Source organism: Rattus norvegicus, chromosome 4, assembly GCF_036323735.1.
Source record: "Rattus norvegicus strain BN/NHsdMcwi chromosome 4, GRCr8, whole genome shotgun sequence".
NCBI lineage: Eukaryota > Metazoa > Chordata > Mammalia > Rodentia > Muridae > Rattus > Rattus norvegicus.
The window spans coordinates 70,203,116-70,229,462 of record NC_086022.1 but is presented as its reverse complement, the minus strand read 5'-3'; the positions used below and the strand labels follow the sequence as shown (position 1 = coordinate 70,229,462).

At 40.8% G+C, this 26,347-nt stretch overlaps 2 protein-coding genes across 2 annotated transcripts in view; one reads left to right on the top strand and one right to left on the bottom strand.

Moving 5' to 3' along the window:
* Dennd11 (DENN domain containing 11) overlaps positions 1–26,347 on the top strand; it is a 68,863-nt gene that overhangs the window by 3,269 nt on the left and 39,247 nt on the right. The gene's annotated exons all lie outside the window — the stretch shown is intronic.
* Positions 650–25,004, bottom strand: Wee2 (WEE2 oocyte meiosis inhibiting kinase). Its single transcript, XM_039108640.2, has 11 exons — positions 23,137–25,004; positions 17,818–18,014; positions 15,250–15,298; positions 12,201–12,373; positions 10,455–10,573; positions 6,331–6,477; positions 5,437–5,544; positions 5,234–5,319; positions 4,284–4,454; positions 3,228–3,370; positions 650–1,825 (listed from the first exon to the last, which is right to left on the bottom strand). Exons 1-11 carry the CDS (start codon positions 23,458–23,460, stop codon positions 1,669–1,671), a joined length of 1,674 nt encoding a protein of 557 aa, XP_038964568.1. The 5' UTR covers positions 23,461–25,004; the 3' UTR covers positions 650–1,668.

The following is a 26,347-nucleotide window of genomic DNA, read 5'->3' as shown; positions in this document are numbered from 1 at the left end:
TAAAGTTCCAGATATGGCGGGCAATAATTTACCATAAACAGAAAGTTTTAGAAACAGAAAGTTGATGCAAAAACAAACAAACAAAAAACCCAGACAACAACCACTAGCACCACCTTTGTATAGTCTGTTTTAGTTAGGGTTTTACTGCTGTGAACAGACACCATGACCAAGGCAAGTCTTATAAGGAGAATATTTAATTAGGGCTGGTTTGCAGGTTCAGAGGTTCAGTCCATTATCACCAAGGTGGGAACATGGCAGCATCCAGGCAGTCATGGTGCAGGAGGAGGTTAGAGGTCTACATCTTCATCTGAAGGCCTCTAGGAGAAGACTGCCTCCCATGTGGTTAGAAAGCTCTCATTGCCCACCCCTACCATGACATGCTTTCTCCAACAAGGCCACAACTCCTCTAAGTGCCATTCCCTGGGCCAAGCATATTCAAACCACATAGTCTAATCCAGTTCTCACTTTTATAAAGCCATCTAATGACGCTGAGGAGAGTATAGTCCTTCCACATATGCTAATTAAAGTAGCATATACTTTAAGGGTTTTTGAAAACAACTTTAGAAATACTTTGTAGGCTATAGGGATATTTTCTTAATTTTAAATTAAAATTTTAACAGGTTGCCTTCATTAAGACTACAAAAAAGTATATATTTATGGCCAATATTTTATTGACATTATAGATGTACTTGTACCTACACAATTGGGTTTATGGTGTTATCACAAAGACAAGCCACTACTGACCTACATTTCCTCTTAATTAACAAAGTTTACATTCTTTGTACATATCACAAAGAAGAATGTTTTACCCATGTTTGTCTTTGGACAAGATAAAAAATCTTTATTTACAATGATTTGGATTAAAATATGTTAAAAGCACAGAAAACAAAAGGACAAATTCTGATGTAAAAAAAAAAATCAAGAGAACCTGATGATATGATGTTCAAAAACTCGAAAGCAATTAGAGTCAGCCACAGAGACCTGAGACTCGGGGAACAGCCACAAGGAGGTTAGAACACATGGGGAACAGGTACACCAAACTTCCCGGGTCCTCTGCCTCTGCTGATTGTGTTTCACAATGTAATAAGCAGTTCAGGAATATCCAAATTATAGTCTTACTCTAATTGTTTAACACAATGATAGTCTTTTATTTAATAATACAAAATCAAAAAAGAGATTGCTTCCATTCAGAATATATAGTAGTCAAATTCCTTGCTCAAAGGAGCTGGTGATTGTAGGAGCAGACAGATCTGGGAAAGCACTCTGAAATACATGCAACGTTCTCTTGTAAACTGATACTTAAAGCCATATTTTATCCCTTTCTATGTACAGGGAAAGTTCTTTGGACCCCAGTGGAGAATAAGTAAAGGCAGCTTCTTAATCCATAGGCCGAAGTAGCACGTTTCTGCTGCTTTCAGTTCAGAGCCATGTTTTCTGATTATTAATTGGAAGTCCTCAGTAAGTGGTACTAGAAATACGTCATTAGAAAAAGAAGTCTCCAGTGTCTGTATTACACAAGACCGTTGCTAAGAGGAAACCCTAGAAGCTCTGTGATCTTGCCTATACAGGCCATATCGGGATGGGTTTTGAGATCTTTATGCATTCAAGCAGGTTCAGTGTCGTATCCAGTAAGAGTTTTCAAAGGGCTAGCTGGTGAGAAGTGAGCGCCTAAACAGAGGCTGCCCCACAGGTGAAGCTTGGGGGCTCCTTCCTCCTTCCTCCCACCAGGAGGTGTCTTGTGCTCCTTGAGCTTTTGTAGGTCTGTTGATAACAATGGTGGACGTCTCTCTGAGGGGTGTGGATATGCTGAGCTTTTTTCAATTCCCTGCAATCAAAAGAGACAGGCATGGGTAAAGTCTTCCCTAGTGAGAGTGAGTATTTATAGTCCTAGCTAATGTCTCTTCTTATTGCAGTTTTACAGAACCAAGCCTGAGCTATTCGCAGAATGTCATGATCAGTGCTTGTGATTTTTACTATCATTTAAAAGGTTGGTACATGTGTGGTTCATAAATCACCTTTAAAATTAAAATTCTAGGTGAACAGCTCTTTAGGCAAAATATAGGAACTGTGGGGCAACAAACTACAGATCTTATTGAAACACAGTTACTCATTTTAACCTGCTATATACATACATATTATAAATATATATTCTGTGGTTGTCTTTTTTCAACAATGGCAGAGTTGAATCAGTTCAGCAGAAATCATACATCCTTCAAAGCATGAATTATTGAATATCTAGTCCTTTATAGAACAAGTTTACTAACCCCTTGATCTAGACAATTTCAAGATGTCCTCTGCCTCATCTCTCTCTCTATATATATATATGTGTGTGTGTGTGTGTGTGTGTGTGTGTGTGTGTGTGTGTGTGTGTGTGTGTGTATGTGTTTTCTAGTTTATTACCTGAAACAATGAAACTCAAAAGAGCAAAAGAATATGGAGTGGTTTACTGGGAATAGCCAAATAAAGGCTGGGAGTCTTTGCAGCTCAAAATCCAAACATGGTTTTGGTGACTATTCAGGTTTTCAAGCTAGTCCCGTCCAGGATGGACTTTGGAACTAAGCAAAACTGGGCATTTGAGCAAATTTCAAAAAAGGACCATATTTCATTTCCTTTTATTTTCAATAGTGCACATATACAAAAATAAAGAATTCCTTCAAAGGCTTATGTAAAAATCATTGTATGACCTTCCAACCTCACCTACACTTATTCCTATTTGTCTAATGAAGAAATAAATGAATGAATGAATACAAACCTACATCAACCAGAGACCAGATTGCCTTTTCTCAGGAAAACATATAATCCTCTAAACATGTTATCAGGATGTGATGTCTGCCTTCTGTCTCTGTAACTTGGTGCTTTCTAAAGTAGGTCTCCACTCACCTAAGCATTCTAAAACATCTCCATTTAGCTAAGATCAGCTTAGGATCACTGAACAGTTACTTTGATACCTGCTGTCCCTTGGAATCCAAGGACCTGCTTATTTTGGTGTCTTATACCTCCCTCTTGCTTCCTTCACATTACCTGGAATTCTTCCAAGCTGTCTAGTCACAGAGCTGCAGGGTCCCACACCATAAAACAAAGTACACTTCCAGGCTTCCCGTGGGCAGAGCCTACATCTGATGTGCAGAATATGCAATAAACTTGAATCTATAGAGACACAGTAGTCCAGTCAGACCACTGTGAATGCTTCAAACAGATCCTTTCTTGACTCCAACAACCAACTGTACCTTTTCAGTGTGGCTGTCTTGGATTTCTCTAAATTCAGTTGTTTCTGGAGTTCTTCTGTCTTCTCCAGAAAGGGCCAGAGAATTCGACTTCTGGCCAGAGTTGCTGCGGAAGGTCTCTCCTCTGGGACTGGGTGGATCATGTTCTGAATACAGATTTAGGACCATGGAAGGAAACAGAAGTCTCGATACTGGCAGTATCTCCCCATTCGAGCCAACTTCAGTTCAATATCTCCTGCTAGGTTTTGCAAGACTGCTTGTCCTCAGTGAAAACATTGTTCTACCTTGAACAGAAGGTGGATCACGTCTGCAAACACCAGACAACACTAGTTGTCTATACCTATGACTTGGATTCCCATGACATTGTACTACATTTTTTTTTGTCTCTTAATGACCCTAAAATACTTAAAAAGCCTCTTACGTGTTGCCTGAAGAGTCCTTTAGCTTTCAACCTTTCAATTTGATAGAAGATTAATCACCTATACTCTTTCATTTACTTTCTCTGATGCTTCAGTATCACTTGAGAAAGTCTACTCTGCACGTTTCCATTTTTCCAGGGCAGCCACATACGTTTTTCAGCTATGGGCAACTCTTGAGTAAATGCAGTCTACCATTATTCTAACTCTAAGTTGCTTACACTTTTAAAGATATTCTTGAAGTGATTCTTTTAGAAAATAGTGTCATTGCTGGCCATTGACAACAATGCAAAGCTTGAAGTTGGAGGGGAAGATGAAGTTTGACTTGGAATTGCCAGTTATTAACTGAGTGCAAGAGCTCCTCTGAGCTTGGGTTTCCTCTGCTGCAGAAAGATGTGCTGCCTGTCGTTCTATAGGGTTATTAGGAGGAGCTAATAAAAAGTATTCACATCAGTTTACTGTGGAAGTTAGGTGTCCTTAAGAAATTTCATTCTATCTTATCTCAACTTCTGACATCTTCCTCCTGTTCATGCACGGACCCAACCAAGTTCATATTTACCTAACCCCTGCCCCACCACCACACCCATCTTCACATTTAAAATATAGATGTTCCATCTACATTTTATTTCAGAATATGTGTCACCTTGAGTAGGCCATAAAAGTCATCTGAGAGCTCTTGGGAAATCTCTGGAAAGTTGCCCTTGCGGATATGATGCCATTTGTCACCATTGATGGGTAATGGCTCTGCTCCTGCAGCCATTGCAATTGTTAACCCTAAGGCAAATATGTCTGCTTTGGGAAGGTGTTGATAATTCTACAAAACAGAAGACAAGAAGATAGTTAGTCTGCCAAGATAGTCTAAAATGTGATTGACAGAGGTCTGATATCACATAAGCTCTGAGTCTTATGGACCCTTAACTTTCAGCTTCTTCTGGGTAGACAGTTGTATTTACTGTGGTTGCTGGCTTATACCCAAGAAGCTGAAGGGAATGTCCACAAACCTTAACAATAGTTCTGTGCGCCAAGAGCCTTTGGCAAATCTCTGCATCATTTTTCCCTGTCAGATTCTAGGAGGCTTGAACATATAAATAGGTGATCACAAGAAAATACTTTCCCCCCAAGTATTACCCAGAAGGAAGTTATAGTCTAGCTAAGTCAGACTTAATAGAAACCTAGAAGATGGGCAAAGAGCAACAGTCATTTTAGTGACCAGAGCTGGTGGGCTGTCAGGAAGATAACATGACAATGACAACGATGTCCATGAAGAGCCGCTTTCCTTCTTACTGTGCAACCATGAGGCTAAGAATTCTAAGAAATACCAGAAACAGTGAGGGATCTTTGAGACTATATGTTTGAGTTACAAATACATACTCTTTATTTGGGGGTACCATGAGCCTTCATTTGAGAGTAAAAACAGTTGAATTATAAAATTCATTGAACATTCATAGCCCCAGCTACTTGGGAAGCCAAGAGGGGGGGGGCGGGGGTAACAGGTTTGCAGCAGCCATATTGGATAACAAATTAAGATTCTGTCTCAAAAAATTAAAACTTGAAACAATGAGCCCACCCCCACCCTCTTTCCCTAATGTATACCTCTTGCAGGATCTCATTAGCCAGGAAACGAGTATCTCCTTCTTCCACTTTAGGTTTGCTGATGGATGTCGCGTGGCCCAGGTCACCTTTTTAAAAGGAAAGGAAGGGTGTTTTTAAGAACATGTCTTTCTTGGAGATGGAGTGAATGTAGTTATCAGTTTATTTATAGAGTAATATACCGATGGAATAGGAAGAAGACTCACCAATTTTATACATCACATTGGCATTGAGAAACCAGTCAGCTTCGCTTTCAGTCTCTTCTGGCCCTACAGGACAGTCACTCTGTATCTTATGACAAATGAAGATGTTACCTCAAAAAATACAGAGTAGACATAAGTAAGGATTTCTGAGCACCCACCCAACAAGGAGCCGTTCATAGCCATGATATTCCAGCTTCTCTTCTTTGATATGATTGCAGAATAAATACTTTTGAATTTTAATGTTTCTACATGATATCCCTCCTTTCCTTCTTCCCTCTCTCTCTCCCTCTCCCTCTGTCTCTGTCTCACTATCTTAACTCTGAGTAGCCTGGAACTCATTATGTAAATGCTCTTGAACACACAGAAATTGTTCTCCATCTGCCTCTTGGGTGCAGCTCTGTAATTTCTGTAATTTCTCTGTAATTTCTCACATCATATCAGAACAGCCAGTAATGGGGTAACACCTGTTTAGGATGAACCAACCCTCGTACAATCCCCATCCTCTGAAGAGCATGGTTACATGCTGTCTCAAAATAAACAAAACTCACAAACTAATAACTTCTCCTTAGGCTTCACAAGTGATAAACACACTCATTCTGTTCACTCTGTTCAGGGCTGACTTAGAAAAACAGTACTAGTTACAACACAATCAGAGTGTGGCTAACGTGGTAAAATAAGATCTTATTTCATATTTTGCTCAAGATGGGAAAGTCTTTTTGTCCCTTGTATCCCCTGGCTCAAGGAGAAAATGATTAAACAGACCTGAATTAATTATGGGAAAGAAATGGAAGGAAGTGATCGTGTAGACAGTACTGTCTTTGAGATTGGAGGAACACAGGGGCAGAACGGCCTATAAAAGACAAGATATGGAAGGAATATGGACGGAAGAATACTAACTGGGTTTGATGTCCAAGTGCACCATGCCAGAGTTGTGGATGTACTTAAGTCCCAGGGAAATCTGCAGAAGAATGTCTTTGAGTTTGGGCTCTTGGAAGTGATTATCTGAATCAGCATTTTCAGATATAGCAGCTTGCAGGCTCCCACCTGGGGAGGAATTGTAGATAAAGCCAGCATAGATAAACAAAACAAGTGTGAAAATGCACAGGAAATGATTATCAGAGACTTGTACACATGCAAATTAGTTCAGTGTCAGTGCAAAGCTTATAATATCAGCCATACAGTGGAGCCATAGATGTTATGATTTCAGGAATTTGAAAGCAAAATAAGATTCTAGTTCCTTAATATATGACCAGATATACAATATGTGGCCATAATGCCTCAGGCATGTGACAACTAACACTTTAAGAATCTTAGTCATTAACCGTACGACAAGCCAACTTGGGTAGTTAGTGTTCATAATCAACCATGTGTCAAATGTCAGACTAATATTTATAGAACATTAGTAACTTCAGTGTGGCCCTTATTTCATTAATGATAGATCATAAAATTGGAAATGCAATGGTTATGATTCAGAGAAAATTTAAAAGCTCTTATTATGCCTGAATCCTGTATTTTCACACTGGCTGTAGACTGTCTTTGTCATCAATAAATCCAAAGTCCTGAGGTCCTGCCATGCCTGGGCTTAAGCACCCACCCTAAAGTGTTAGAATGTTCCTGAACACTTTTTTTAATTTTAAGTTCACTGACAAGGTCCTCAAATTAGAGTCTCGACTCCTATCAGCAGGTATAGAACTTACAGCTGTATCTGTCTGCAACAGAAAGGTCTAAAGTGATAGTCTCAGGGACGTCAGCACTTTAAAAAAAAAAAGTGTCCCTGCAAACCTTAAAGGCCAGTTTGTCATGCTAAAATATGTACATTCAGCAAGAAAATTCCACTCCCTTGTAAGGAAAGCAAACATTTCCAATTTTGTCTTTTTTTTTTAAATGAAGTTACTGTGAAACTGAATCTGTAGGTGAAGTTATTGCATAACAGCAAGGAGGAGGAGGCTGCATCCAGCCTCGGGATTCCTGTGTGGCAAGAACCACATCCAACACACACTCCTCTTCTGAAAGACCAGGAGTATAGGCCATAGATTTCTGAATTGGATGTGTACCCTGGCAACAGGAAAATGAGTAAATCAAGGACCTCTGTCAGAAAATGGTCCGAGACTGGAGTCCTGTGAGAATTATGAGTGCTTGTGAGAAAAATCCCAGAAAACAAGAGTCTTGTGACCTCAGTTTCTTTGAAACACAGGAGAGTTCTTGGAATGTGTTTTCGTGCTCCTTCCATATGTAGAGAATAGGACTGTGTTTACTTCAGCTGTAGCTATTCACATGGTTTTACCACGTTGCAACTCGCCCTTGTGATTATAAATTAAGAGCACTTGAGCCCCTTGGCGGAAAGAACATCTTTAAGAGGAACTTGTTTTCCTCTCAAAACAAATAAAAAGCAAATAACTTCCAATAATAAAATGTAAAAAACACATTAACAACTCAATGGGATATTTCATCCAGACATACATATCCTTATACTATCATTTTATAGTGCTGTTGATAATACTGATTTTTCTACTGATAATGGTTCTTCGTTGTTGTTTTTTAGTGGAGAAATATAGCCATTCATTTCATGGTGCATGCTGACCCTGATGTGTCATAGTATTTAAACAAGTAGAATCGGGGGTTGGCTTTATGGAATTTCAATGACAAAAGATACCAGGGATAGAACTATTGTCATTACAGAGCCAAATATAGTCTAACCCAGAATCAGTTGAACTCCTGGGGGCTGTTGATTCTATTAGAGACCTTTTAGTTGTCTAGACTGATCCAGAAGTGACTTTCAAGGCATTTTGACAAGGGTCAGGAAAAAGAGGACATCTGACTGGTTCAGGCTTAAGAGGGACAACAGGGGAAACTGTATGGCACTGGGTTTCTAATAATAGTCATCTAATATACATTTGTGAGACTCTAAGTCACCTACTACATCATCTAAGTGAAAATCACAGGTGCACAGGCCCAGTCTGACTGCTCTGGCAGGCTAGGAGATGAGTAACGGGAAGCCATGGGATGAAAAGATGGAAATATGGAGGAAGGAAACTTTGGGGGTGAAGCTGAGGAGGGAGGAGGACTTGGACAGGCTCCACCTGTAAGAATTAAATTGCAGCATCAGTCACACCTCAACGAGTGAGCACTCTGAGGGCAATGGGCCAGTATGGTGAAGCAACAGTTCCAGCAACCTGTAACCCGCCACGTCTAATCTGAATGCCACTGACTGGACCTTAGAGTCCTGTATAGTCTCCCTACCTTTTACACTTGATCTTAGCCAAAAGGCTGAGAAGCGATCATCTCCCTACCTTTTATCTTGCTGATAATACTTTCCACTCTTAGAATTGCTCATATCGGTTTTCCTGCTTTGTTAGGTCAGACCACTCTCGGTACTTTAGACTGACAACTGAATGCCTTTCCTCTGATTTCCTAAACTATAGTAGATCTTCCACAATACCTAATTCAAGCTTTGCCTCCTTTATGAAATTTGGAGCTGCTCTATTTTTACTAGCATCTGCTAATATTTGGCAAGTGCTATTGTTAATTACCAAATCAATTCTGTAATAAATACATCCATTTATGTACTAATTTTGAGTGATATTCCAATAATTATATATCTAGTGAGCATCAGAGTTGGACTATAAAACCAGGTCTTCCCAACTTTAATAACTAGGCCTCTTCGAATACCCCGTCATATTTCTCTGCATCTTTATCTGTGACTATACCAGATGGCTTTGCATCAGATTTCCGTTATGTAGTTCTGACAGAATGAGTGGAGAAAAGCACTTTGAAGGACTTTTCCATCCATCTAAATCTCGAGTACTTCTCTAGCTAGAGTTTAGTAGACTCTCAGCCGTAGAGAGGTGTTCAGATGCCCAAATGAAGTAAAGAATGATTATAATAAGAACAACTTCCTTGTCTTTCTGGTTTTGAAATTCTTGGGACTTTTCATTTGTCTCTACATCATATTAGCATTTTACTTTGTTAGTTGATTTTTGCTATTTCATACTTTCTGCTAGTAGCAAAAAAAAAAAAAAAATCATGGAAACCAAACCAATTTTCTTTCTAGACAAAGGAGTTAGAAAGAAAAGATGACTAAGAAAAGTCTCTATCACAAGCATAAGAAAGGCTCCCCCTCCCTGAGGACTATTAGAACAAAAGAAGGGGGTGGTGTGAGTTTAGAAGAAGAGATAAAAAGAACCACAGGTGAAGGCCAAAGGGGGATCTTACCTACAAGGAAGCAGTAAGTGCCACAGTGCTGTTTTGTAAGGTGTGTCTGCCATGCCCTGGCCTTTCATGACACTAGTTACCCGCCTACTTGTTCATTCACTCATCCCCTAGTGGAGAAGCTTTGTTACTGGTCACTATATGTCAAAGCTAGGCTGGACCACTTCTGGGGCCTGTGGGTGTGCACAAAAAGTACTGGAAGGTACTATTAGAGACAGTAAGAATGGCTGGGTGGGGGGAGGATTTTCAAATATTCTTCATCAGAATATGTTGTTACCCCTAAAATTAGTGCAGATATTACTCAATTTATTTAAAAAAACCACAAAGTTTGGTCATAGCACCCACCCCATGCCTGTGGAGAGGACAATTAGGCTCAAAGGTCTGAAGCAGCAAGAGACATGAAGGACCCCTTCACTCAGAAGTCCATAGTAAAACAGGCCGAATTGGCAATCTTTACCAAACCAACTATCACTAGAGACCTTTATTCCAACATTCCCCCAAATGGTGTGGTTTATACTTTCCCAAGTACCTGACACGTGGTAACAATTATTTTAACTAGTATGGTAACTTTTATTCTTTCAGGATAAGATAAGCTGTGAAAGGATTAATAAATTTTGTATCAGCTACACTAGCTTTATATAAAACATACTCAGACACACATCAACTACTGCTCAACTCTATGCTTAATCCCTGTTCCAGGCACAAACATTTTCAGTGTGACTGATATATAAAGGCTAAAACTGTCAGGAGGCACATGTATTTCTGAAGCTTTAAAAAGTCCAGCCCTTCTTTGTATCAGTCCACGTACTTACCATTACAGTATTCATTTTGAATGACCACGTGATTGTCTTCTACCCAGGATGAGTAGTAGCGCACTACATGGGGATGATGGCCAAGCACTGCATGAGCATAAACTTCATGCAAATCCAAACTCCCAAGGGGCAGAAAAGCATTTGGAAAAATTAATTGAAATAATATAGATTAAGATGTTTTTCTTAAAAGGGAAACATGAGAGGCATTACAAATACAATATTTTTCTCAGGCCTGCTTCATGCTCAGTATTTTATCTATTCAGTCTTTATAGATTCTTGTACAACACATTGAAAGACATGACTAGAGCAAGTGACTGGTCCAAGCTGAAACTGTAATATTAGATCTAAGAGCAGAACCTTGGTCAACCTGGTACCAAAATCCATGTTGTGTGCATTGAACATGACGTATGTAGAGGTGCCTCGTGTGCTTACTGTCTCAGTAGCACATGTGCTTTAGGTCTCAATCCACTGTATGACAGTGAAAAAACCTCAATAGGCATAACAAAGCCATAGCATACTGGCTTGTGGGTATTTTTATGGGCCTATATTCCCTCTAAAGGCTACATAGTCATTAGAGTCATTATTAAACTCAGTCAATCTGATGGGGTCATAGGGAAATTCTTGGGAAAGAGATGCATTGTGCCCAAAGAAAAGCAAATTCTGTTCTTGATTGATATCAATATAAAAACAAAAGGCCTGTAATTTCTGGCTTCCACATGGTAAATGAAAGGAATTCACAAAAGCATTGACTCAATCAGAAAATGCTGGTTCTCCTAATGGTCAAGGGGGAAATGAACAATTAGTTCTGAAAGTTAAATATAAACATTACTAATAGTTTTTCCTTTGCATATGGTATCGAACTTTACTAATGAATTAATTAGTAGTAACCAGTACATGCACTGGTTAGTTTTATTGTCAAATTGATACAAAAAGGAAGAGGAAATGTCAAGTGAGGAACTGTGTGAATCAGATGGGCCTAAAGCCATGTCTACAAGAGATTGTCTTGCTTGATATTTGGCATGAGAGCGCCCAGCCCATTGTGGTAGGCTCCAAGTTGAGACAAGTGTAAGAAGCAGGCTAAGTGTGTGCTAGGGAGCAAGCCAGTAAGCAGCATCCCTCTATAGTCTGTGCCTCTGCCCTGACTTCCTTCCACAATGGACGGGACCTAGAAGCAAAAAATTAAATAAGCCCTTTCATCTTCAAGTAGCTTTTAGTCAAGGTGTTTATCACAGCTGTGGAGGGTCGGCTAAAAGTACAAAACAGTTAAACCACTGACCGTATTTCATATGAACGTAAATAGCTACCAGGAGACCATTCCATAATTCAATTCATTAGAATGGCAATAAGACCAGTAGACAGAAAAGCCAAGAAATTAAAACAATAGCAGCATGCTGATTAGGGTAGTGCATGCTTTTAATGCCAGTGGAGACAGGCAGATCTCTGAGTTCAAGGCCAACCTGCTCTACCTAGTGGGTTCTAGGCTAGCCAAAGCTATATGGTGAGACCTATAACTACAAACGACAACATGACCTGACATCATCACGTTCTATCTTAGGAAATGCCATTGATGTTCTGGACAAGTCGGTAAAGCTAGGAATAGAAAATGAGATCCGGTAGTAGGGATACATTTCAAACAAGCCAGTGGTTTGTTTTCATTTATATTGCTGTTCTTTTAAAAACTACTTGGAGAATCAATACATTACCAAATCCAAACCTGTTCAGCCAATACTTTTCAGAGGTACTCACTCATTTGATAATCCTGAAAAGGATTTTGCAGAGCGCTTTATTGCATAAATGCATCCATCCAGCCTCTTGATGCACTTGTAGACTGTACCAAATTCCCCAACCCCAATTTTTTCTACCTCGAAGAATTCTTTTTCATAGCGGGAAGCCATATTAGTTTCTTGTAGAACACTTCTCTAAAATATTTAAAGAAGAGAGAGAGAATAAGTCTTCCTACATACTCTGAGCAATAAAATAGAGCTATATTGCATTTCCTAAATTGCTATTTTAAATGTGAGGGAAAGGCAATGGGTTCATAGCAGGAAGAGTTTGCCAATGACTGGCCACACCTATGTCCTTTGTCACCTTACTTACAAGTCAGTCCTGCCCCTGATCACATTGTTTTTAAAAATGCTTTCCTCCATCTGGTCAAACTGTTCTGATGTTTCTGAAACCGAGGACTACTGTCCTCAGCTAAACTAAGCAAGCAGGAATAAGATCAAAACCTCCTTTTGAATCTCTACCTTTCTCAAGACCTGAATGCTGTATTTGCACCTCATGTTGAGTAAATTTTCTTATTTCAATCTGTTTTCACAGAAGTCTTAGTCTGGGAAATAAATTGAATTAATCCATCACATGAGCTCAGAAATAACTCCCCCTAGTGGCCAGCTGGTAATATCACTCATTTATCAGCTAGTAAGTAACTCAGGGAAATCATAGCTTTCTGTTTATAACATGAAAATCATAGCAGTGACTCCTCCGGTACATTAATCTGTCATAATATACAGTATTTTATCACATCATTGTATTTGTGTTTAAGTATGTTGATATGTATTATATATTATGTATGTTTATATATGTGTCAATATATCACAGTATAATGACAACACTTGGGAATTTTACACTCTATTATTATGATCAGAATATCTATAACTACACATGAATCTAAATTTAAGATGATTTCTCTCCCCAGTGTCATCTTTTTTAATGTCCCAATTAGCGAGAATGTTTCTCATCTAACTTTAGCAAACTAAAACAAAATGACTATTCCTAGGTCATTTTACATGCAATTCCAATCAGTTCTTATCAGCAGGACCTGTAATTCTCTTTGCCCTTAGGCATTCCTGATCCCTGATTCCTCTATATCAGGATTTGCCTCCACTACCAGCTCTCTTTCCAACTCCTCTAGTAATAACAATTTTGCAAAATGATTTTACAGAATTAAACACCTAGTTGTTTGCTGTGAGAGAGTTAAACTCTCTGACGACAGACCCTAAGCCCTCTTAGCAGCTGACACTGAGTGCTCTGGCCACCCTCTTCTTAGCTCAAACACGTGAGACCACTGTCCATGCCACTTCCAACCACTCACCCACCCAACCCATTCTCTCACGCAGACTCCATTCCTCAGGTGTAAAGAATTACACACTAGTCATTTTCTTTGCCTAGAATCATCTGTGCACACATCTCTTGTATTTTGCTTTCTATGAGGACTGTTTACCTCCCTCATTGACCATAAATCTATGCATACATTCACGTCACACATAAGAACATGCAGATTCACGTATCTTTTTGCCTTATATTATGTGTATATTGTTTTGATATTTCAAAGGTGTTTCTCCTGGCCTGTGACTTTTATGTAGATATTTATATAGAATATTTCTTCATTTAGTGAATATATTTGGCGTTTTATCAGAAACCAGCCAATGACTCATAAAACAAGTAAGGAATGAAACTCAAAGGAGGAAGCAGTGGAGACACAAGTGGGGAAGCCGTGGAGGCATGAGTGGGAACGTTTGCATGAAAGGCAAAAGCCTGAGCCTTCTCTGTGGCCCTTACAGTAGCCACATGCTGACATTCTAAACCACTACCTCTGGCTAGGTGCAGTGTCCCAAACCTGCAATCCTAGAGAGGTCAGAGAATCATAAATTCTAAGCCAGGTGAGCTATGAGAAACCCCATGCCAAGGAAGAAAGGGAGGTAGGGAAAAGAGAGAAAGTAAAACCAGGAGGAAAAGAACACGGAGAACATTGACTTACTTATGCAGAAAAGATTTGCTCGAGAAAAATGAAGTAGTTAGAAGTGACAACAACCGTGGTCCCTGCCATGCATCAAAATAATGCCGTGATGTCTGACTCTGCAATGACCATGGGACGTGTGAGACCATCATAGACATTTTGAGGTTTGAACACTGAATCCTGATACGGCACATGTTTATACATGTTGCAAACACCTTAACAGCACTGGAATTTCCTGTTGACTTAGTATTTAATTTGGCTATTCTTCTGTTTTTCAGTGTTCAGTGCCCTCTACAGTTTTCTGCAACTACAATTTAGACGTGAAAAACATTTCAGGGACAAATGTATTATTTTGATAAGTTAGGATATCACATGGAGAATATCATAAAATGAACAAATAAGGATATATTTGTCAGCTGAAGTTTTACAAAGAAATTTCTGTACCAATACCACTGCTCTCTATTTCAATTTTGGGGAAACAAAACTAGCTTAATTTTCTCATTCCTTCTCTACCCCAGGATAGAAAATCCCCCCTAGATTAAAAGCAGACATAGAAACCTTTAGAAATTATCAAATAATTTAGCAATGTACACACCAGCTACTGCCTGCCAGTATAGCAAATGATTATCTTGGCACTAAGTACAGTCTATGTAAATTCTGTTGCAACATAAACTGCTAAAGCTGTAAGATAGGTTTGTGTGACAGAGAAAGGAAAGGAAAGAGAAAGGGATGGTGGGAAGGATGATGGAAGGCAAAAGAAAAAATAAAGAGAAAGGGAGAGAGGAAGAGGATAGATGGAGCAAAAAGAGGAAGATAACGGTAGAGAAGGGTGGGTGGGTGAGGATTAAGGGGCAGAAGGAAAGGGTAAGAAAGAAGGAGGAAGCTGATGAGGAGTGAGGGATTAGGGGAAAATGAGGGGACACAGGGTGAGAGAGAGGAAGGAGAAAAAGAGGGAGCAAAGGGGGTAGGAAGCAGAGGGACCGAGACAGAGAGAGACAGGCACAGTCAGGCAGAATGAATAGCATGAGGTGGCTGTTGTAACTGCTGGACCATGCTCACCTTAGCGGGCAGCCACATGGCTTTGCTTTCCCCTTCTCCAGTTTCCTCACTGAAAAAGAAAAAGGGTGGACCAAGGGCGATTGGAGAATAGTTGAAACTGAGGCTGGTGTAGTAAGTTCTGTCTTAAGAAAATAATTCTTTCCCTCTTTGCTTTATGTTAGGGAGTAGAAATAGTCTAGAAATGTATTCCCGAGTCTAGGACAGGGTAAGAACGGAGCATCAGAAGAGACCATGAACTGCACCGAGTTATGTGATTATCTCAGGAGAGAAAAAGGCTGTCCCAGAAGAGAGTATGTAAGCTAAGACCCACGAAGGAATGGGAACTGAGTGAGGAAAGGAAGGACACTTCAGGCAAGTAGACGACACATACTGAGACAGTGGTTCTCAGCCTTCCTGTGCCGTAACCTTCAATACAGTTCCTCATGCTGTGGTGACCATAAGCATAAAGTTGTTTTCTTTTTAAAAACTCATCTGTTTTATTTTATTTATATGTATGAATATTTTGCCTAAATATGTTTGTATACCACATGATTTCCTGATGCCTGTTAAGCCAGAAGAAGGTGTTGGATGCCCTGGAACTGAAGACTGATGGTTTTGTGAGCCACCATGCAGGTCCTGGGAATTGAACCCCAAGTCTACTCCAAGAGCAACAAGTGCTCTTAATCTCAGAGCCATTTCTCTAGCCCTCATAAAATTATTTTCATTGCTATTTCATAAATTTAATTTTGATACTGTTATGAATCATAATGTAAATATATGATATGCAAGATATCTGATACATGATCCCTATGAAAGTGTCACTTGACCCAAAAGGGGTCATGACCTACAAGTTGAGAACCCCTGTGCTAAGATCTGGAAACAAGGGAGAAAACAGAAGGGAAGGTAGGTGCTATTATCCCCAAAGAGGAGCCAACCCAAAGATGAGATGTTAAACCATACAGTGTTCCACAATTCACAAGTTGGATTTGAAACCAAGTCTGCAAGGCATTTTTTGATTCACAGCCATACTCCGCTCTCCTAACACTGGCCTCCCTGAACCCAGCTTTTATTTAATTCAGTACACAGACAGATATTGAGTATAGCAGAAATAATTTTGCCTAAGAGGTCTGCAATTGTGTTATAATAAGAAATGATTGATGAACATCCTCCTTTGAATAGTCATTTTCTGGGTCTTGAGGCAAGATTTCAGTGGACACATCAGACAGTTTCCTTTTAGAGAAGTACAGGGGAGAAACTGAGCAAATAACACTATATTCACGAGCTCTATGATGAAGGTGTGACTCACGTGTAATACTACACCCTGATACTTCTTAAGGTGACAACACAGTGAAGACGGGAGAAGATTATCCTATCCTGAGCATTAAATGTCACTACAGTATCTTTTCTTTTCTAAATGATCTGTCTTTTCCTGCTGGTTCCACTGAGTTGAGTGGGTAGTAATATTGTAAAGGTTTCTAAAGATGCCCAACAAGTGGAACACCAATAGGATTCTTAGTAGCCAAAGTAGACTGGGTAGACGTGTGTTTAGGTACCAACTGCTTAAGAGCGAGACAGTCGTATGGAGAAAAACCTCCTCTGGCCGTAAGGCTCTACAGTCCATAGCCACACATTCCAAAGAAACAGCACAGTACGTTAGCTGCTCTGCAAAGCTCAGACAGCTAGCGTGCATTTATTTGCTGAGTGTGTATGAACACAAATGGCTTCCCTATTTTAAAACTGTTTCCATTGTATAAAACAAAATATCAAAGGAAACTGGTAAAGAAATAATTCATAAATCAGAGCAGAGACGTTAGATGACTCAGTAGGTTAAGGCACTGGCCAGCCAGCCTGATGGCCTGTGATCAAGCACTGGGGTCCATATGGTGGAAGAATAGGAGCGGTCCCCTAAAGTGTCCCCTGACCTCCAGCCATGTGCCAGGGACTGTGCATTTCCTCCAACACACACACACGCACACACGCACACGTGCACATGCACACACGCACACACACTGAAGACAGATAGGGAGGGATAAATGCAACAAGAATGTTAATGCCCCCAAGTAACACAAACAGTCCTTGTTTAGGTGACTTCTACCATGCTGTGGCAATTGAGAGAGTGAGCGAGCTTTGACTTTACATTTGTTTAGTGCCCTTGAATGCTAGCAGCTCTATCTTTCCCCCCTCTTCATTCAGTTTTCCATCTTCTACAGAAAAGTTCAAACAACTGCCCTATATATCTCTTATCACCAGTATCACCAGGTATCACAGGCCAAATTCAAAGCAGCAAAATACAGTTGAAAAGATGAATGCCTTGGGTAACTAAAGGGAATCCACAGACTTTAGTCTCTAGCACGTTTAGCTGTCTACTGGAAGTCAGATCTATTGCTTGTTCTGCCACACTCTTATCAAAAAGCTCCTTGCTGTGCACATCAGAATGGAAAGGGGCCAGAGTCTCTGTGAGCCACAGTGATGTAGGGATGAGGGACACATACACGCTACTTCAGCTTCATTCAAGTAGAGTTCTTACTCCTAACCTTATTCTAGCACTTGCCCAAAGGAGTTCTCAGAAACTAAGAACTGTACACTTACAGATAGTCCCTGGTTTTCCTCTTGCCCTTTGATTGAAGGAATAGTTTTCTATAGGTCTCCGGAGTGAATGGGTTGATATTGACCAGAGACAAAGAGGTCTTCTCATCCATGAGGGAAGTAGGTGTGAGTCTCAGATGTTTAGAGCTTCGGACATAGAGCTTCTCTAGCGAAGAAATCTCTGGCTGACCCAGCAAATTCTAAGTGAGGATGACAAATGGCAAATCAGAGTAGGGTTTTAAAAGTAGAAGAAAGTTTTGCATCAACTAGCTAGTTAATGTGTGGACCAACGCGTGCCATTGCTAAAAGAGTGTGTGGTTCGGTGAGAGCTACTTGCGCTGTACCTGGTAGACTCATTTCCTGAATCAACACAAGAATCAATGATTTTGTTAGGCTCCGCCTCTTCTTCCAGGCAGTTCTCCCAGGTGTGAAACCAATTCCAAGTCCTAGCTTTAGCTTTCAAAGATGAGGGCATTGTATTTAGGTGGACAAAATGATTCTATAGATGTTATCATCCTTCTGTTCTTATACATTCTCGTGTTCTCTCTCTCTCTCTCTCTCTCTCTCTCTCTCTCTCTCTCTCCCTCTCTCTCCCTCTCTCTCTCTCTTTCTCTCTTATATTAATCCTAGTATTTGTTTGGTACCTACTGGTGGTAGGTGCTTGATTAGATACTGATGGGTACAGAAATGCATTCTGGCTCTCAATGAACACACCATTTATTAATCAGTGTGTTTGAGTTAATAACTTTGTAAGAGACATTTCATAGATGTATTAAACATGAAAACAGGAGTTCTCAAATTCACTCAAACACAACATAAAATAAGAAACTCATGAAGTGAAATAAAGATTTTAAAATAATGGTCTACATATATACATTCCTAAATATATAAATAGAACTTGCTTAGTCCTATAATGTTACTAGCATGTATATGATATCAGGGTTGACCACCTGGTATTCCCTGGGGAACACCATTTCTTCTCAGTATCCTTTAGTAGCATGTAATTCTTTGCCTAGGGTAAAGAAAAAGGGGCCAGTGGCCATTAATTTGAGGGGGCAGGGGAGAGTTGTGCACAGGTGGGGGTGGAGGAATGGGAAAGGGAAACAATGTAACCATGTTAATTTTTTAAGTAAAGAAAAATGATTATAAAAATGAACAAAGAATGGAATAGGTCATTCTCTATTAAAAGAGTGGCACCAGGAAGATTAGCAGCATTTACACTGTGTTGCCAAAGCAGAGAAACAGAAATGAAACTAAATGCATTCCAACCATCAGCAGTTTACAGAGATATAACTTAATATAAACAACCATATATACTATATATATATTATGAGTGACAGATACAGTTGTAGGTGTTTAAAAGTACAAGGTCTCACGTCCCTTAGACTATTCTAAAGTAGTTCAGTGATATTCCAAAGTGGTTCAGCTCAGTAGAAGAGTTCAAGTGTATCAGCTCCAATGATGAGTAAATATGCCAGGAAATAGAAGAAAACCACTCCATGTATTCATGCAGATGATAAAGCCCTCCAGAAACCATTTTACACTATGCTGAGTGGATTGTCATTAAACAGCCATACTCTAAAACTTCTATAGTGTAAAACAGTCCTGTAAGATTTCAGGGCTTTGATGTGGCTATAACCAACTACCAATAAATACACGGTACAATGAAGATTTGCTAATCCAACTGACCTTAGACTTCAGGCAAAGTATCCTGAAAGAACAGGATGCCCTTACATCTAAGTGTCAGGATCTGGAAAAGCAGCCATGCTATAGTTCAGAAGCACACATCTGGTCCAGGTGGACCTTTACAGTATGTTCATCGCACTTGGGGTTGCTATCAAGGAATCAGCCATTTTGATGGGCTCTGCCCATGACTTTTCAGTGTAAAATCAGAAGCCAAACCATCATCTGACTCCCTGATTAATGTGAGCCTTAAAGACTGTTAGACTTAACGTTTAATAAATGATTAAGATAAGAAGAAATGAAAAATGCTATGGAACATACAAATTAGAATAATTTTTGTAGGTTATCCTATTAGCATAGTCGAGATTTTTTTATAGGGGTGTGGCATGTACCTTAGAGTTCAGAGTGAATAATCCCAGGACTGTGTTCAAAACCCACAGTGACAATGTTATTGCTTTCTGGTGAGTTTATCATGGAAAGGGACTGTGGTTTCAAAATAAGCAAAACTATAGTGTATATGATAGGTCTCCACTACCAGTATGATTTTGGAAATAACTCAGGGTTATACTAGACCATTAGACCAAGAAATGTTCGTTTGCTAATGCCAAGTAAAATGAATCTTTCACACATGACATGGGGAGTGGAGTTCTGCACATCTGTAGGGCTGCACAGAGGTCTTGTGCCGTACTTCAAGGAAAAAATAAAAAAAGACTATGAAATTTTCAGATGAAAACATGGAAAAATTCATATCATGGCAGATGACACTGGAATTTCTAGCATGGAAATCTGAAGGCCAATGGGATTTGTGATCTCCTCTTGTGATATAGTGAAAGATACTGCTAACATCCACTATGAAAGAAAGCTTTGCCTGGAAGTACAGCAGACTAAAAAGCAGAAAGGATGTGTGCACCCCACAGAGTACAGCAGGATGTCTAGTGACCACTCTGGACGATGACTAAGGGAGGTGTGGGGGTAACCACTTGATTTCTGAAGATGGTGAGAAGCCAACCTATCAAGGCTGAGTTATAGTATTTGGAACCAGCTACCTCAGAGACCAATGACGCATTGGAATCCTGAATCTGTAATGTTGCCATAGAGTCACCGTCAGCTAGTGTTTAATGCACTTAGCTGTAGCAACCTGACCCCACTGCCTAAAGATGCGTTTCTATTACTCAGTGAATCTGCTAAGAATCACTTATAGAGAACAAGGTTAGTGTCACATGACTTTTGCTTGCACCTCTTGGGAAAAGCTGAAGGAAGGCCACCCTCCTTTCCTGTGCATCAGCAGAAGTGTCTTCAGCAAAGCTCCACTAGTTCCCACCCTGATCTGTCACCATGATCTGCTCTCATCCTGGTTTGAATGTATCGTTGTGGAATAGGGTTTTCCCAGTTGTATTTCCACCGACCTCTGCATGCTCTCTTCTCTACCTGTTCCTCATCTTGACATGATTGAAGATCTCTAACTATAGCACCTCTCTTCTCATACAAGCACTCAAACCACAGGACCTTATCCTCACCTATGGCTTCCTTGGTCTCCTAGATGCCACAGATGGTGAAACAGGGATCTCTGGCTTCAGTTGTTTTCCCTTTGTCCTACTTAGCCAATTATTTATTCGACTTATTCCCCCAAACTTGCATATCCACAATATCTCCCATCTTAATTCAAGATTCTACCTATTCAATCGAATAAGAAGGCTCACCGTCGTCTTAGACCTCATTTCTCTGCAACACCTCCATCAAGTTATTGCTAGTTCCCAAACATCTCTCAACTTAAGGCCTGTTCACCCCTGTCCTAATTCAGGCTCTTTTCAGCTCCCAGCAAAATCCTGGTGATTCTCCCCATATCAAGGCTTTTCCCTGGTCTAGTCCACTGTGTGCATGAAACCATGACTTTTTAAAAATATCCCATTCAAAACCATTGAATGGTTAATTCAACACTTAGAGAATAGAAGATTCTCTTTCCTGCCTACCCATCACATTCCCTGCCTCTCTTATACAGAGACTCCTGTTCTGTTGAATACCAAGTAGTTTTCCTTAATGGCTGTCTTGTCCTTTGCTTGAGGGTCTCCTTCCCCTCTTTACTTGGCTAACTCTAGTTCATTAAGTATTTTCTCAGACAATACTTCCTTTAAAATACCTGCCCCACTATTATGAAATTTAATTCCCTATTTCTGCTCCCCATACTCTGCTATTCTTCCACATCACATTATCTGAGCATTTATTACTACTTTGGTCACTTACTAATTGGGGGCACTTGCTGAAAAAATTAAATGATGTCTTCTAGCAGAGAGTCCACTACCTCAGAGCATGTCATGGATGATGCAACGAATGAAATACATATGCATGCATATCACATGTCTTGCCTGTACACTCCCACTCAAAGCTTTTCTCCATCATCTATTAACACCACACCAACTATCATCGCTGTGCACTTGCTCCTTTCACCTTTCCCAATCTTCCCACTGAGTCAGACTGCACAGAGAACTCTCAACACCACCCTGCCCATCTCCTGATGAATTGTAAACTGGTAGCAATCAGAGATAGTGTCCTGGGCTAATTATCCACAGTGGATTCTCAAAATGGAAGAGAGGGGAGGAGGAGGAAGAGGAAGAGGGGGAGGAGGAAGAGGAGGAGGAGGAAAGTGGTTAATCAATTGATCGGTATTAGAACATTAAAATACCTTCTGATGGACACCAGAATCTCTTTGTCTACAGTTCAGACAAAAAGCCTAGTATTCCCTGTTAGACACACTATGGCTCTCAGCAGGCACTACAGAGCCCCACTGACAGAGACTGTCTGCAGGCAGGATCACGCATATTGTAATGATCTTAAGTACCTCAAGCTGAGCTGGCAGAGAGCGAGCTGATGTTCATCCTAGGGAATCACACACCAGGGCATCAGAATCTACTACATATAGATAGCATCCACAAGCCCTGGCTTTAATAAATGAGCAATGCAATGCAGCACAAATAAAGTAATAAGTGAAGCATAAGCCATACGTATAGCCATTGCTTAATTGCTGCCACTTTAAATCTTAAGGAAGTTCTGCTTTGTTCAAGTATAATAGAGGAGCGAGTACTGCACTTGGTCAAAAGCAGAGGGGACCCTGTGCTGGAGAGCAGCAGCAGCAGATACGAGTGTGTGCCGATAGATAATGAACATTCCTCCATTAGAAAATATTAGTAAATATTACCTAGAAATGCAGCCACCTGGCATACTGGAAAGGAAAGTAGACTAAATCAAAAAAGATACGGTATCCAGTCCTCTCTCTAACAGTGTGGCTGAGGTAAGACAGCTCGTCTCTTGGGAATTGATTGTCTTATATGCAAAGTATATAGGATGTCTGGACCTCTGCATATCTTGAAATCCCAATCATCTCTAACTAAGATCTATGTGTAGCCAATACCGAATAGTTAGTGATTGAGGGAAACAAGCAGGTAGACATCTCATTCTGTTTCCTGGTCACTTTAAACTAGCCTTCGTTTCCACTAAGAGACAGGGAACTGAAGATAAATCTAGTTTGTAAGGCAAGTCCATTGCATAGATGTGCATGACCAAACGAACCCTCTTCTGCCATCAGCTCACCCCCAGGAGAGCAGATCCCAGAGACCTGGTCCTTCCTCTCCAGGGCTTACTCACTTTGGGAGTGGAGAAGTTGGTAGGGACCGGCAGCTTGCTCTTGCTGTTTAATACTGGAGTGTCGGGACATGTGGAAAAGTCTGAAACTGATGTCCGAAGAGCAGGACCTGGACTTTGCTTGTCTCTGTTCAGAGACGTATAAAGTTCATCTCTGGGGGAAGACACGGGACCCTCCAACTCCTCACTTTGATCCCTCCTGGGCTTTTGACTCTGGGCCCTTCCAATGTCTTGTGCGGTCATCTGTCCTTCATTCTCAGTATCTTCTTCACAAAAGGAGAAGTTTAATTTCTTGTTCAGCTCCTGGTCAGTCTCTGCGTCAGCCATCTCAGTGCAGGCAGGCGAGAAGGTTTCTGAGTGGGAAACACTATAAATCTACAGAGGTAAGGAGAAAAAAAAAAAACCAACAAGTTCCACAACTTCAGCCTGCCCTTCCCTCTACCCACCAACAGCTGAGAGACACATGCTGTGAATTTTTCCCTTAAGTACCACACTTACACCAACGCCTCAGCATATCCTTATTTCTATTCTGATTAAGGGAATCTCCAGCAGCTCTCCAAGCAATTACATCCAATCCCTGTAAGAACTCTCCTGATATTCCACAGAGTCTCCCACTGGCCAATCACTATGAAATACTAATAAGATGGTCGGCCTCCTTTAATTTACAAAAAGTGTCCATTAGCCAATTGAGGAGCAAGTTCGTTGTCAGTAGGAAATTATTTTCTACACTTTCACATGCATATGCACCAATCTATTCTCCATCGTGCCATACCCATCTCCCAGCTCACAGCAGCAGGCCAGTAGTCTTTAGCAGCGCTTACGTAGCCGGATGATTGTTACACAACCTCTAGCTTATCTTGCCTGATGTTCACATGCTCAGTTGGGCTACTACCTATACCTTTGCCAAACACACCGTTCCTAACTCAAGCACCATCTTTTCCCATCAACCATGAGCAGTTAAAGCTACAAGGAAATGTAACAAACATTTGAATTTGAACTGACAAGGTTTAGAAAGAACAGCGATGCCTGAAGTAGATGGTAATCATTTTAAAAATACAATTACTTTGAGCCAAAATGTGCCATATTTTATAGAATGCCTTTTTTAGAGGTTAAATATTTTCAATTATTTCTTTCTCAGAAGCCTCCTTTTGGTTATTAAAAAAAAAATAGCCACATGATCTCACAATCTTCTTTCCAGTGTGCTTACCCCAAAAGGAAATAATAATAGTGGCACAGAGATGTCCAGATCCCCCTGTTCACTGAAGCACTAGTTACAACAACCAGAACATGGAAACGGCTTTTGGCATCAGCAAGTGGGTGGATTTTTCTAAACCGTGGAACACATATCTAATGGAGTGCTGTTTGGCTACAGATAAAGGCAATCCTGCCAATCTGACAACATGGGTGAACGTGGAGGACGTTACGCTATATATTACTGCTATGTGGAGTCTAGAAAAAGTAAACTCTCCGAAGCAGAGAAGAACAGTGGGTTCTAGGGATTGGTGACCAGCATTTAGTTACAAGGTAGATACGTTCTGGGGATCTAATTGCAGTGAAATCCGAAAATGATGCCTAGAAGCCCCTATGGACCCTTAAAGTGGCTCTGGAGAGGCAGACACTGAGTTTGAGGAGTTTGAAAGGAATTGAATTTCCTTCCCCTTCCTGAGTCTTCAATTTACTTCTTCCCATTCTTCATCATTCTCCCTCTCTCCCTGGTCCCTTCACAACCATTCCCACTTCTTTCTATTCTAACAAGAACTCATGGAGAGAGCAACCTAAATGAAAACGGGGAGTGAGAAATCCTACCCTCAGCTAAAGGCTTCCTCCAGAGGCAGCGCTTTGGCAGGTGGCCCACTAATGCCCTTTTCTTTGTCTTCCCCACCCCCACCCCCACCCCCACACACTGTTCCTTGAACAGGCAGTGGAATAGTGCTCTCCGCATGTGGAAACTCAGTGCCCACCTTTATCAGAGGCTCAGCATTCTTCAGGAGGCAATAAAGAACCATCCAAGGGAAAGGAAGGCACAGGTCACCCACAAAGAAGTCACTGTCAGCTGCAGTTCTGAGGCCAGGAGCAGGTTCTCGGTTACAAGCCAGTGAGCCAGGTGATCTGATCCTTTCCCCACAGCCTCTGAGTAGGTCAGTTCTCCCTTCCTCACATCACATCACTTGCCACTTCTTCTCCAGCCAGCTGCATGTCGGCCTTGCACCCAACAGAATAGAGCCTGATATCTGTATCTTGGACCTGGAGATGGGGCATAGCTAGCACTGGTAGGGTGGGTGCTTCCCTGGTAAATCAGATGATCATTGTTTACCACTGTGCCCTGCCTTTCCTCCCTCCTGTGAGACTTCTTAATTACAAATATATGGCTTCACTGCCTGGGAGGGACTGTGTTGAGATCTTGTATTGCTGATGGTGATTCTATTAGAACGTAGCGCTACACTCTTTCCACCACGTGTCACTCCCACGATATTCGTGGAAATGCATGAGAACTGAACAGCCATTCCTCCAGTGACAAGGAGCACCCTGAGTTTCGAGTCTTGCCTCACCACTTTCCTTGTCAGTGGTTCTCTGCTCTTCATTCTAAGCCTTCTCACGCTGTGGAGAAGTCCAGCTCTGCTTCAGCCATCCATCCCAACATCCCTCAATACCAGGGTGATGTGTTAAGGGGACCCCATGTTATCCATCAGCAGGAGCAAAAGGGGGTCTTTCCCTTATTGTCTGACACACAATAGATGTTCCATCAATTGTTTTGGGGAAATAGTATATCTCGGTTTTGTTTAAAATAGTCAAATGTTTCCATTTAAAAAAGAAAAAACTAACAGAAATTGCTGCCCAGAAAAAAAATCAAAGATCACAAAAGTAAGATGTGTAGGAAGGAATCCAGGCTTGCCTGTCGGGTTGCATCCAAATCCCTAAGCTTCTTGCTTGGGGGGGAGTTTGTCTCTTGTAAACGTACTCCCAAGTGGTAAGGAGAATGTTCTCTGGTTCTAGGGCCTTAGAAACACAAATGAGGAAAGCAGAAGCAGGAAGATCTGCTGACCGAAACTGATTTAGTAAGGCGTGACCCCTGCATTCTCTGTTAGGCCAGGCCCCTCTTTTGTAAAGGTACAGAATTAAAGCCTGGGAAATGAGCGAACAGTCTGTCACTCCAAGGAAGGTCACATAGGCTGGAGTCCCTCAGTCAAGTGAGAGAATTATACTACCTCAACAG